General features: G+C 32.5%; 2 protein-coding genes across 2 annotated transcripts in view; one reads left to right on the top strand and one right to left on the bottom strand.

Annotated features, from left to right (window-relative positions):
- Positions 1-10,983, bottom strand: part of LOC132839927 (polycystin-1-like protein 1) — a 39,124-nt gene extending 28,141 nt beyond the window's left edge. Inside the window, exons 1-2 of the mRNA XM_060861141.1 lie at positions 10,944-10,983; positions 8,586-8,726 (exon numbers count right to left, since the gene is read on the bottom strand). Coding sequence (XP_060717124.1) covers positions 8,586-8,726; positions 10,944-10,983 — 181 coding nt within the window. The remainder of the gene's footprint in view (positions 1-8,585; positions 8,727-10,943) is intronic.
- The window catches only part of cul1b (cullin 1b), a 103,282-nt gene that overhangs the window by 74,452 nt on the left and 14,168 nt on the right, over positions 1-14,662 (top strand). The gene's annotated exons all lie outside the window — the stretch shown is intronic.

Below are 14,662 nucleotides of genomic sequence, written 5' to 3'. Positions count from 1 at the left end.
CACAAAAAAGTGCCGACCAGTGTACATTCTGTATATTATACAGTAAATTGTGCAAAAATAAAGGATTGTAAACAAAGAGGGTTCTAGTATCATATATATAGATATATATATAGATATATATATATGTGTGTATATGTATGTATGTATATATATATATATTCATTCATTCATCTTCTACCGCTTATCCGAACTACCTCGGGTCACGGGGAGCCTGTGCCTATCTCAGGCGTCATTGGGCATCAAGGCAGGATACACCCTGGACGGAGTGCCAACCCATCGCAGTATATATATAATATATATATATGTATATATATATATATATATATATATATATATATATATATATATATATATATATATATATATATATATATATATATAAGAAATATATATATGTTTCTTGTAAAATAAAGAATATAATAGAAACAATTAAATCAGGATCAGTCAAAAATTCTATATGAATATAGATATATATATGAATATAAACATATATATATATATATATATATATATATATATAGATATATATATGAATATAAACATATATATATATATATATGTTTTTCCTTGGCACTTTTTACTCAGGTTTCCTGATTAGGGATTCGGAAAGATTTATGTGAAGCTCAATCTATTGTCATAATTACTATACAAATAAAATTCAAATAAAAAAAATATATATATAACGCAAATGAATCCAAAAGTGAGAAAATACATTTTAATATTGACTGGTCTGTGTAGCTTATGACACACTGTGTTTTGGTTGTGGAAAATGTGCAATGTAAGGAAGTTACTTACAAGTCAAGCTGCTGTTTCTCTTACTGTGCATTTCCTCAACAGTTTGATGAACACATGGAAGTGCTTTTTGATCAATTTGAGAAGGTATGAACTCCTCTCTCTTAGTCCAGGATGTACATGCTCTATAAAAGAAATTAAAGAAGTAGTGTTCAGGTTATTTATATCATGTAGTAAACTGATGTGCAACTGTGTGTAAATCAGAACAGGTTACTCATATTCTTGATGTTAATGATATTTATGGAGTCTGAACCTTCACAATCTGCTTTTGTGTTTTGGAGGAATTTGTTCTTCAGACAAAATGATCAAAGAAATGGATGTTAAATGAAGAGCAGTGAACCTGAATCTTTTCATTTTATAGCTCCGGGAAAACTAACATAAAACATATGTGGCTAATCCACAGCATAAGGACAAAAGCTAGTGGATTTTTTATTTGTTTAAAAAAAAAAAAAAAGCATTTCAGATTTTTGATTTTACATACATTGATTCCACAAGGCATATATAAACTTGTTATTAATGGCTTTTTTTTTAATTATTTTTATAATCTTTTGATTTCTTACAGGTTACACATTTCTCACATTCCACTGTTATACCAGTTGGTTGCAAATTCTAAGCTTCCACACATGAAATATTTACATTTATTTTATACCATATCTTATCTCTGTCCTTCAGATTATATTAACGTACTCATTTGAACATAGAATTGTTTCTGTGGTAAAAGGAGCTTAGTTCAAATCTAATAATAAATTGATTAAAAAAATGTGCTGTTATTTAGAATATACATATATTTCTTTGCTATATTGAAGATTTATTTAAAGAGATGTTTATTTAAGATTTTTTCCAGAGAAGTCCACAGCAGATTTTTTCCACAACAGAAAAGGCTGCTCTAATGTAACTGATGATAAGAACTAATTTGTTTGAGCTGTGGTGTAAGCGGAATAAAACACTGTACCTCACAACCCACTGAGATTTATTCCATTTCTTACATTTATCTATATTTTTTTGCAGCTAGTATAATATTTTCCTGGGAAGAATAAGCAACAGTAGATCATTGTAGATTGTTACGAATACAAACACTGGCCTTGATGTTATTAAAGGTCACTTCAACAAAAGTTATTGGATATTGCTTTAAAAAATAAAAATGATATAAAACTATAATAATACCTCTCTAATAATAATAATAATACTCAAAAGTACTTTTAAAAAATAAAGATGGCACGGCTAAATGCGACAGAGCTCTCACCTCTCCTGCAGAAGAACCTTGCCTAAGGCAGTATCAGCGTGTGAGAAGAAGATGACGGATGGAGAAAAGATGCAAACAAACTCTGATTACAGCAGGCCAAAAACACATGGAAAAGCTAACAAATGTAATAAAGTAAAGGGATTTCTGAACATCATACAAACATGAAGCAAAAGCATGAAGTTCTGCACATACCATCCTGTGAGCCTCCCTCTGCATATTTGAGTAGAAAGAAAGTAGCAGCACTGAGAAACACGGAGTATTGAATTGATAGAGACATCTTATACACTCTCGCTTTCAAGAGACATGCAGGATATGAAGCGCTGACACACACTGAAGACTGCTACTGACCCTGCATGTGAGAGGGTTCGAAGAAACCAATAGGTTCGAAGAAAGGTTCGAAGAAATCAATGGGCCATAAATGAAGCTCAGAAAAACAACGTGGTGTGAAGTGCTAAATAATACCGAAAAGTCGTTTTGTTAATAATTATATATGCTCTGTTTCATATAGAATTTTTGACTGATCCTGATTTAATTGTTTCTATTATATTCTTTATTTTACAAGAAACATATATATATTTCTTATATATATATATATATATATACTGCGATGGGTTGGCACTCCGTCCAGGGTGTATCCTGCCTTGATGCCCAATGACGCCTGAGATAGGCACAGGCTCCCCGTGACCCGAGGTAGTTCGGATAAGCGGTAGAAGATGAATGAATGAATATATATATATATATATGTATATATATATATATATATATATATATGTATATATAATTCTAATGATCTTCCATGCAAAACTAGTGTGAAACTGAGCAATTATTTTGAAATAATATAAAAAGATAGAATTTTAAATAACTTAATTACTTATTTATTTATTTATTTATTTTATTTTTATTTTTACCATTTTTTTAACCCTGGTGAAAGCAAGGAAGAAAATATAAAGTACTCTATTTATTTTTATTATTCATTTATGCTAAACTGTAAATCTCAGCATTCTGCAAACCGGGTCTTTCACCGGGTCTTTAAACAAGCAATTCAAATCAATAAAAAACATGACTACTAGGAATCGAAAACCAATACTCTAGTTCATTATTCCTTCTTGTTCTTTTCCTCTTTCAATGTCTCTTTCTCGGAGAACTTGAGGACATCAGGATGAAGTGGTATGTTTAGGCAGGAAGGTGAAACAGTGGAACAATGTCATGTTTTTGTGACATCCATCATCCACAGATTGCAAATGCACTTCTTTACAAAGAACAAAGACTGAGATTTTTAACAGAGATCAGAGATCTGTGAAATGGTGTGTGTGTGTGTGTGTGTGTTCCTCACACATGTATAATTGGTACCTTGATATTTACACTGTGCTGTGTATTTGTTATACTCACATGTTTGACACTGACTAAACCTAATGCAAGTGAAATTAAATGCAACATTTCATTTGTTTTAAGCTTTTTATTATCATAAAAGTGAGTTTGCAAAGATGATTGATTGATGTTTGCTAAGTTTCCTTTAAAACCAAATCACCCAGCATTAATCACAAATAAGCAACAAGCAAATTAGCACAGCATGTTATATACAGTAACTGTGTGCTGTTGCTGCAAGGATTAATGAATTTTTAAAAAGTTCAGCTCCACCTTTAATCTTCTGCATGGCATCTAATGGCCAGTAAGGTATCTGTATAGACGTATTTGGGATATCCCCTTTAGAGAGAAGCTTAAATAATTATTCTGCATTTAATCATTTCCACTGTAATTAATGGGGTGTCGTGATCACTTAGACAAAATAGAAAAAAAACAATCAAGAGACAGTGTAAGTGAATCTGGACATTCAAGAGACTCTGGCTATGGAACATAAATACATATATATGGAGACATAAATACATATACCTGGTAATTAGCTATATCAAATAGGTTGTTTATTATATTCACATGTTAATTTGCACCTCAGTTAGGACCTGAGTTTGTTTTGGTGACTCCGAGCAGCTGAAAGAGAAAATTGTAAAATCTATATATATCTCTCTCTCTCTCTCTCTCTCTCTCTCTATATATATAAATATATCTATATATATATATATATATATATAAAAAAAAATATATAAATATATATATATATATAATTTTATTATTTTAAAAGTCATTAACCTTCTCAGAACTATGATATAACATAGAATATAAATCTCAGAAAAGGTCTAACATTATGAAACAAATAAATAAAATAAAACATAGGTAAACCTAGTGAAATCCTAGTGAAAATCCTTTTATGGACTCTCTTTTGTTATGCAAGCCCTAAATCCTTTCACATGAACAAGAAAGCTTGGCATTCAGCAAATGGGCTGTGTCACCTATAAAAACAAAAGAAAAAAACTTTCACTATATAACAACCAAATTTGATATGCTGTCCTCTCAACCCATGACAAGCAGCTCAGGGTTCTTCAAAGTAAACTGACAGCTCAAAACTTAAGAGCACTTTAATTTGTCATGCATTAGGTTTTCTAAGAGTCTTGCTCTCTTTAGGCTAATGTGTAGAGCCTGGTAACTGAGCCTGACTCACCTTGAATGTCTGCTCACTTCAAAGCCAGACGCACGTCACACTGCATGGAAGATGGAGGTTTATATGTGAAGCATGACAGAGCACCGGTGACCCAGATGACAAGTGCAAAAAAATACACACCAGTGAGAAAAAGAGAACCTGTCACATTCCACACTAAGAGCGAGTAGCAACCATATTATCTGTAGATTTCCGGAATGTGCTGGTGGCACTTTATGATGGATTAGAATAGAAGTGGACTGTCATTCTCTTATTGGCAGATGATTTCTAAATCTTTGAAAGAAAATCAAGATAGACATAGCTGCTGAGTTTGGATGCAGTTTCTCTTTGGCTCTACAGTATGATCTGTTAAAAAAAAGGTCTCCTTAACAGAAAAACAAAGGTTTTTTAATAAGGAATGGCAAATATGTTTGATATAATAATAAAGAAAAAAAAAATCATATTATATACACAAAAAGGTAATAGTTTGCAAAGCAGATTTACTAGATTTACCTTGAACATTATTAGCTATTTATCACAAATGAACAATACTGAATCTGCTGCAAGGATTTAGAACTAAAAATACTTCTGCATCACCTTTAACCCTCTGAATGTTTTTTTCAGTATGTCCAGGATAGCATCTAGAATATATTAAAGGAATACATAAAAACAGATTTTTTTTTTAAAGCAATTAATTAAACGTCCACATCTTTACAGATTACTATATAGCCCACATTCAACCAATGGTTCTTATCTTTTATTATCGGTGTCTTATGGTCACTTAAACAAAAGCTTTACACATGTTGGAATAATAAAAACCAAAGCATTTAATAGACAGTGTAACCTGATGAGCCCAGAAAAATTACTGAACAGTAAGGAAGAAACTGGATGCCATATGTCAAGCAGCTGTTCCATACATTGCTTGTTTAATCTCAAACCTAACAGCAGGGGGCGTCACAAAGAAACTTCTGTGCCTGGAAAAACCGCCTGGATGCTACAAAAAACATGCACAACCCATAAAGGTTTTTGTTTGTCCCTGATAAGGTGAACAGATTTTTATCGTGTCAATAAAGTTTTCATTTCATTTTTATTTAACTCTGTAGTATATTCCATATCTCAAAAAATTGTACAGTGTTGTTCTCAATGCAACAGCATTGTAAATAGTTTCATTATATTGGCTATAGATTTGTTCTAACCATTTATCAGCATATTGTAAATAACATAGCACATAATGGAAATGATACAATGCACTGTTGACTGCTCAGTTCTGAGAGGTCAGAGGTCTTAACTACTGAATTTGCTATATTAAGATTTCTAATTAATTACTTAAATTATTAGCTGTATAATAGCAGCACTGAAGGCTACTTTAGTGCTGCTATTATAGCAAACAATAACTTACTAAAACTAGGTTTATATAAATGTGCTCATTTATTTATTCTCATAAGAACTAGTAAGTTATTAGTAAGTTATTATTTTTTACAATAACGACCTACAGACTGTGTGATGTGAGTGTTCTTGTACTGAGACCTTGAGAATGTTTTTTTAATGAAGTCTCCACTGTCAGCACTTGTAGTGGTTAGAGGTAAAGCTAGAACGTTAAGTTCTTCACTGCCAAAGCCTTTGCAGTTTCTCAGTAACATGACAGGGTGTGTTGGGTTTGTTTATGTGTCCTGTTAAATGTAAGTGCTGGAGTGGATACAACTGTAGCTGCGCTAGTGAAAATAATAACACCATCTAACTTGTTTTGTGGGTGTTCCAGAATATTAAACACAACAATAAATAGGGAAAGAAGTATTCTTTGAATATTTTTTTTAGATGCTGGAAAATGAAAGAGAGAGAATGGAAAAAGAAAAAGAAAAAGAATCGTTGTTGAAAAAGAATTAACTTCATATCAGACAAGTTTATAGTTGATTAATTTCCTAGAACAGCATGCCCTGTCAGGTTTCATTCCTAACTTTTATGTTGGGGTAAAAAGACTGATGTGATGTAAATGAAGATATTCAAATCTGTGTTTGAAATACAGATCATACAATTACATATGTTTCAGCCAGCAAGTTTTCACTATTCGCCTACAGCATTTCTCATCGTCAGTAATGTACCATTGGAGTATAGTCACAAGGTTTATTTGAGCTTGTGCCATATTGCATTTGAAGGATTCGAAAGTTTCTTCGATCAGAGCTTCTCCTACAGCATGCACCGCCATCCAGGATTACGAAAGAAGAAACCCAGAAAAGATTCTCTGCAGCTTGAAGTGATTTAGGAGGTATGTTGCACGTGTAGCAGATACCTTGAGGGGGTGTTTTATCATTTCCCGAATCAGAGCAGTGACATTCTTGTTTGCATACTCATTTTAGCCCTTAAAAAGCCAGAATCAGGAGGAGGAGAAGAAATTGCAACTGTCACCAATTTATTGGTACTGTATTTTATTATAATCAGTGTTTCAATCAATGTACAGTAAATCATAACATTGCCGGATTTTTACATCAAATCACGAAAAGAGAGTGATTTAAAAAAAGAAAAGCCTTGACTTGGTCAAGATATGGCATATTTTTTGTGCTGCTTTTTTTATGCATGACTGCAACTGTGAACATGTCTGCTTGTTAAATGATATTTTACATATTGTATTGAAACAAACAGGTGGAACAGTGAACATGACTGATCACACAAAACAATCCGCACCATGCAATCCTCCCAAATTGCTAGAAAATGGTAATAGTTGGATAGGATAGATAGATAGATAGATAGAGAGAGAGAGAGAGAGAGAGAGAGAGAGAGAGAGAGAGAGAGAGATCTGTTTCATGTAATTGTGTACTTTTATGGACAATTAAGATAAGGGACCGACAGCTTTTTTAAATAAATCCAACACAGAATTATTTTCATTGATCAGAAACAGACCTTGTGGCATCAGTGTTTGCTGGCGTCTTGGGTGTAGTCTGTTTTGGGCTTGCTGAGTAACTGCACAGTCCTGTACAGCTGTTTGAGCCACATGGTGTTTAGCTTGGCAATAAGAAGGGGTGTGTATGTGTGTGTGTGTGTGTGTGTGTGTGTGTGTGTGTGTGTGTGTGTGGTGGGTATGTGGGTGTGTGTCGGCAGGTGTGGGTGGGAGGGGGTTAGGCTGATCATATGTTTATATCTTAATTTCCACAAAGGCTACATTTGGCTGATATCCATGAGGAAAACTGCAGCTTTAATTTTGTTTTGTTTTTGATTACTGGGGTTAAGTTTAAGGTTAGGATTAGGTGTAGTGTAGCATCAATTAGTCAACTGCAAATATGTCAAGGTCCTTACATGGATAGTATGACAAGTGTGTAAGTGTGTGTGTGTGTGTGTGTGTGTGTCCATTGAGTCCAATATTTACTGTCAGAAACATTATAAACATAATAATCAGTCACTAAAACACTGAATAAACTAACCACAACATGGTGTAACATTACCAAAGAAATGTCAAAATTACTCAGGCGATAGGAGTAAACCTATATACTCAAAAAAATGACATAACTCCAAAACCTTATGTTAAAATACTTAATAACTCTTAGAATATTAGATTCTTTGATAAATTGAATATTTGTTGCTTTCAGTGTTATGAATGTTTTCCTTTAAATCAATATAATATATACAAATATAAGCAAATCACTGAAGTTGTGTCTGTTGGCAAAGACCTTCTAACCAAACATCTTGTTCTGTCGCCTTAAATAAAAGAAATAAACTGCTTTGTCAACATCGTTTCAGATTAGTTTAGAGATAGTATTTAATTTTTGACGAATGTGAAATACTTTTGATTTGGAAGGAATGCATACTAAAATATCAGAAACTAAAACCAACAAAAAAGCATGTGTGTATTCCATAATGGTTGTATCTTGATAAAACAAAAATAAAATGAAACAAAGGCATAAAATTTATACTGATGATATATAATTCAGGAATTTTTCGATTCTAATAGCTATTATGTTATCATACTAGCTACAAAGGTGGGTCAAGATAATCTATTCTTTTAAGAAAAAAGAGTTAGGACAGACAGACTGAGGCAGCAGTAGTCTCCCTTTCCTGGTGCCTCAGACAGGTCATCGTTGTAGTTGGCAGGCCTTCCAAGAGCCCGAGCAGCCTCATGCTGAATAGTTGGGACGACGTCCAACAGACGAGGCCTCTGAAGGGACATTACACCTAAGCCAGAAACAGAGAGGGAGAGAATAAGAAGAAAAACAGCAGCAGGAAAACACTGGAGAGTAAGACTTAACCTGTTCCCTTTTGGCTTATACAAATATCAAATTATGATATTCTAAAGCTAATAGTGTTCCAAAAGAGTGCATGAATATTACACCTCTACAAGAACACTAAGAGGGTCAAACATGAAAATGAATAAGTGGAACAATTATTGTAGCTTATTTTCCTTTAGCTTTCATTGAAATCACAGCATGATGAATTAGTGGTCCATGAAAGTGTAATAACATGGTCTGGTTAATATAATAAATTGCTAGCATTCAGCAATTCCAGATATTTATCTTGCACTGATGTGTCTGTTAGAAATCTTAAAAATATATAGATTGCCAAACATTCATATAAAATTCATATGAGTATGAATATCAGCCTAGTTTCTAGTAGCAACTGGAGTTTCTTTTAGAACTGCAAATAAAGTTGAGAAATAAGAAGATGAATATTTTTACCCAATATGTAAATACAATTTGTCTATCATAATGTAATGAGTAAAAGATCTTGGCAATGGTAGGACTAGTTAGGACTAAATCGAGACATATTTGGGGTTTCTTTTTTCAATCTCAATCAAATTGGGAACAGCCATTTTTATCCTCTTATTGTGGCTGATTTTAGTGATACACAATTCAAAGGCAGATTTGGATTGCAAAAAGGCTAATTAACGTTTATTATTTGTCTTGATTTATTGGCCATTTCATACATTTTTATTTATTTTTGGTCCTCATTATTCATGCAGTGATGTAACCAGCCATTCATATGGTGGCAACATATTGCATAAAATTAGGTACCCTTCCGTTAATAGTGGAAAATGTGATCTCTTGATGTGAAAACATGATCTCTTGATTTTAACACTAGCATGATGTATTTCTATATTTTTAACTGAAAATGGCCAGATGGCTTTAAAACTTTCAGAAAAAAAACAACAGCAGAAGACCACATCATTTCCACATCTGTCAGCCAAGAACAAAAAGCTGAGGATGCACAGATTCACCAAAACTGGAAAATTAATTATAAAAACATAGCATGGACTGATGAATCTCAATTTCTACCGATTCACACACATTATAGGGTCAGAATTTGATGCCAATAGCATGAATCCATAGCCCCAGCTTGCCTTGTGTCAACAGTCCAGGCTGCTGGAGGTGTTGTAATGGTTTTGGATTTTCTTGGGAGACTTTGGGGCTAATAATAATACAAATCAGTCATTCAGTGTACTGTATTGGCTCTCCCAGTCAGTCGATTTGTATCAAATTGTGTGTGTGTGTGTGTGTGTGTGTGTTATATACTATATTTCTTTTATTTCTTTTCCCCAGTCCTATCGGTTGTCACCTCAGTGTGTGTAAGCTAATTGAGATCATTGGCTTGTGCATTCTGGCTTGTGACTTTGACTTGATGGTACTGTTATGTTTTCAAAGTACATTGTCAAGCTCATAGCAGATGTGAAGCTTTGTTAATAGTCCAATTTCTATTTTATATTTTTCGAGATCGCTAAGCAGGTTGCTTGTCAAGATATATATTTATATTATATGACCATTTTATATGATACTATAAAATGATATTGTTAAGGTCAAACACTGAAAAAGTGTTTGTACGTCTACTGGATGAAAATACAGATAAAATAATTCACTTTTTCATTTCAATAATATTAATTATATGCTACTTGTATATTGACATTGGCTAACAGTTATCCAACTAGTGAATGCTAAATATATTAATAAAGATACATTTCTTAAAAGAGCATAATGCAAAATTACAATGACAATAAATATTACCTTTTTGCCACAGTTACTAGTGTATAGTGTATATATGTATATTTTAATGTATATATGTATATATTTAACTAAAAAATAAATAACTAAAAAAGCTCAAATAAAATTAAAAAGGTCAATCAATCAATCAATCAATCAACAAATAAATAAATAAATAAATAAATAAATAAATAAATAAATAAATAAATGACCTTTTGTGTGGTAATATAATAGATCAGAACTGTTTGTAAAGTAAATTATTAGAGGCTTCAATTTGAGTGTTTTTTCTTTCTTTCTTTCTAGATTTAAAGTAGACAAAGAAAACTGCTGTAAATATCAAAATATGTTTATCACAGAGAAAGAAAGCATTAAGGATAAAAAAAATGGAGCTGAATAACATGATTAATTCTGCACCACTAACAGCTGCCAAAACACAGGAGAGCTGCAAGCTGGTAGACCATCTTTGACAGCTGGCCATTTTTCAGTTTCCTTGTGCTTAAGCAATACATTTTAGCATTATAGCATTAGTAACTGCAGTTCAGGAAATGTTTCCTTTTTGCAGCATTTGCCAGCTTGTAAATAAGCATGGGATGAGTTTTGGCAGCCGGTAGCTGGTTTAGACCAAGTTTGACTTGTAAAGAAGTCCTTCATTAAACCTGTAAGCAAATTGTTCATATGTATTATTTTATTTAAATGTACAGTAGCTTATAGAATAGGAAAGAAAACATAAGACAGGGAATCATTAAATAATACTTAAGTCTTTAGTTCTTCAGTCAAAAATTCTGTTTTGTTGCAGCCTAATATGCATTTGAATAGTCTATTAATTGGGCAGATGATAGATTAGGAAGCAAACCACAACAGGAGAGAATCTCTAATCTCCATATTTTACATCATTTTGCAAAACCTTTCAGTGAACAATGACTTTAATAACAACAACTAAGTACCGAGCTAACCAGTAGGCGACTAATGTGCTTCCGGTGGTTCACTGTTGCCCTGGTAACAAACCGGAAATAACAATCTCTTCTTTGTCAGCATGCGGTCTCTCTGGTTTTTATTTCACGGTGGTCCGTTTGTTGTATTATCACAAAAATATAAGATCCGAGGATGAGTATGCATTAGAAATGCATATAACGTCAGATTATATTTAATAAAATAAAGACTAATAAGTAAATTGTTAATATTAAAATATAAAGGGTAGTAGAAATCACAAAAAATAAAAGCCTCCCCTAATTTACTTAGGTTTATTTATGTCCACGTTGAAAACGTGCATACACAGTAACCAGGAATAACAAAAAAAAGCACACATTTTAAAGCATAACAAAAAAAGTGTGTATATGTTGAGGTGTGTGTGGAGTGGGGGTGGCGGGGGGTATGACCTATGACCTGTTTAAAAATCTGTGAAACAAAATCATGTAAATGTCCAACTATTAGTATTAGTAGAGATGCAGGTTAATTACTTGTTCGTGCACAGTTTAGCTTTTTATTATCCTATAAAACGAATATGGTCTTTTTTTATATGCATATGATCTGTTTTACGGGCAAATCGTTTTAGCTATATATATATATATATATATATATATATATATATATATATATATAAGAGCCTGTTATAATCATGTATGCACCCAGATGTATGCAAATACAGCCCTTGGATCATTTTCCAGACTATAACCTGCTCTTTTGCAATGCAAAATTAAATAAGCTATTAAAGAAAAAAAATAGAAATACTCAAGTTGAGAGAGAGCCTTTTCAGTGCCAGGGGAATTATTAGACCTACATTAGTCTAATATCAGGCATTTAATTCAAAACCAAAAACCAATGGACATGAAGTTGATCCATATATAACAATAGCTATAAAAGCATCCGATTCCCTAGCACTATAATGGCCATTTAAATGTATTTAAAAATCTTCCAGGTCTATATAGCTATGCTTTCAGTGAGGTGAGTGATTGATCACTTTTAGGAAAAAAATCAGCAGAAAAAAAAAACAAGTTATAGCTTCCCATCATCTGTACATCTTCGTCGTTTGTTTGTTGATGTAACCGATTTATTTTGTAATCCCAACAACCATATCTGCTAGCAGTCAACCTAGAACAATGTTAAGGTCTCATTTCATTGCTTTTTATCATGTGAACTATTTTCATTTATAATTTGTATATTTATGACTGTGATATAGAAATGAGTTTATAACATGTTATAAGTCTATAAGGCTAAAGTATTAATTGAACACTCACTTGAAATTAATAATTGTCCTGTCACGTGTATAACTTTGTTCTATGTGTGATCTTAAATCAAATTAAATCAATAAAAATCAAATATTAAATAAAAAAAATCAATAAGAAATAATAAAATGTATATAAATAAAAAATACAGGCGTATTTGTAGGCCATCAATTATAGCTGACCTTAATTATTTTTAAGCAGTTATTTAGAGACATGAGTGTGTTTGCTTTTGATCTTTTATTCACATAGAATAAACGATCCATCTCTCACTTTAATGAGTCAAAAAAATTAACGCCTTTTTTTTTTTGATGTTGAAATGGCACACAACATTTATTTATTTATTTTTATTGTATTTTAAAGCAGTGCATCTCAAAGCAAAGAGTTTTGAATTAGACCGCATGCATTGTTAGAAATGTCCTGTAACATACAATTTCAACATTGGTCTAAAGTCCCACGAATGAATGCAGGGGTTTAAATGAGCCAAATGCTTAAACGTTGAATCTTCAGATTTGGCTACCTATTCAGGTGTATAAATAAATTACCTTATGAATAAATAAAGCGTTCTACTGAAAGCTGATGTGGGTTAATAGCAATATATAGATAGATATATAGCCATCTATATATCTATTTTAGAGGCTTATTAACACCAACCTTAGCTCAGAAAGTTGAAGATCCATATTTAACTTAATATGTCTAAACATCCTGTGGCGGGTTTTAAATAGTTGATATTACTGATTCTGTAAAAATAGTCCATGGAGATAAGAAGGTTTCAGAAATATCAAGCAAGTTCGTTGTGCTCTTCAGAAACCCACCAAAACCCGACAAAACGAATAAAACTAATTACTAATGATTAATTGGGAACAACGGCGCAATCTGCAGAAATCTATTGAATATCAAACCCATAGATAGCTTTCTCTAGCTAAACTATTTAATACAGTATTTTTTGTATGTTTATTCCTGGTTGATTATATTGAACATATACAGCAACAGTATGACATTATTAGCCGAACAGATTTTTTTTTTTTTTTTGGTTTTTCTGTTTTATAATAAAACAGCTATAAAACGGTTAACTTTAGAATGTATTGATTTTTTTCACCATTTTTATTTTTTTATCACAGTGCGCATTGATAGAAGTGAGCTGATTTTGCGTCAGTCGGGGAAAAAGGCCTTTTACCAGAGAAGTTTATGTAAATGGAGGGGAAATATTTTCACCGGCGGGGAAAAAAAAGAAAGAAATAATTAATTTGGTATCATTTATTCGCATTCAGTTCATTTTAATGGCCTTATAGAGCTTGGAAATAGAATAAACCATGAAGATGCCATAGATGTTGGACCTCCACTGAGATGAGGCAGAATCTGTGAGGATCCTAAGGATCTAGAGATTTACCAGCTCTAGTTGGACTGTATATTTATAATCACACCCTTCAGTGTCACCCAGATGAGGTTGAGGTTCCCCTTTCAGTCTGGTTCCTCTCAAGGTTCTTCCTTTACAATCTAAGGGAGTTTTTCCTCACCACAGTCACCTCGGTCACCTCAGACTTGCTCATTGGGGATAAATCCAAACACATTTAATTATATATCATAATAATCTTGAATTTTTGTATTATATTAATCTTTATATTACTCTTTATATTAACCGTTTATGTCTATGTTCTGTAAAGCTGCTTTGAGACAATGTCAACTGTAAAAAGTGCTATACAAATAAATTAGAATTGAATTGAATAGAATAAACAGTAAGAGAAAGCTTAGTATCCTTTATTCCTTCTTAACCCGGTTAGAGCATTATAATACTAGCCTATGATGTGTACAGAATTATTTAGGGTTTTCAATCCGAATCACGTTTACACACATTCTCATTGGCTTACGGGTTACAATTTACACCCGAAAAGTTTTGCCAGAGAGCTACACGTATTTCTGT

The sequence above is a fragment of the Tachysurus vachellii genome, chromosome 25 (assembly GCF_030014155.1).
Source record: "Tachysurus vachellii isolate PV-2020 chromosome 25, HZAU_Pvac_v1, whole genome shotgun sequence".
NCBI lineage: Eukaryota > Metazoa > Chordata > Actinopteri > Siluriformes > Bagridae > Tachysurus > Tachysurus vachellii.
The sequence above is the reverse complement of the archived record's forward strand: the minus strand, read 5'-3'. Positions and strand labels throughout refer to the sequence as shown.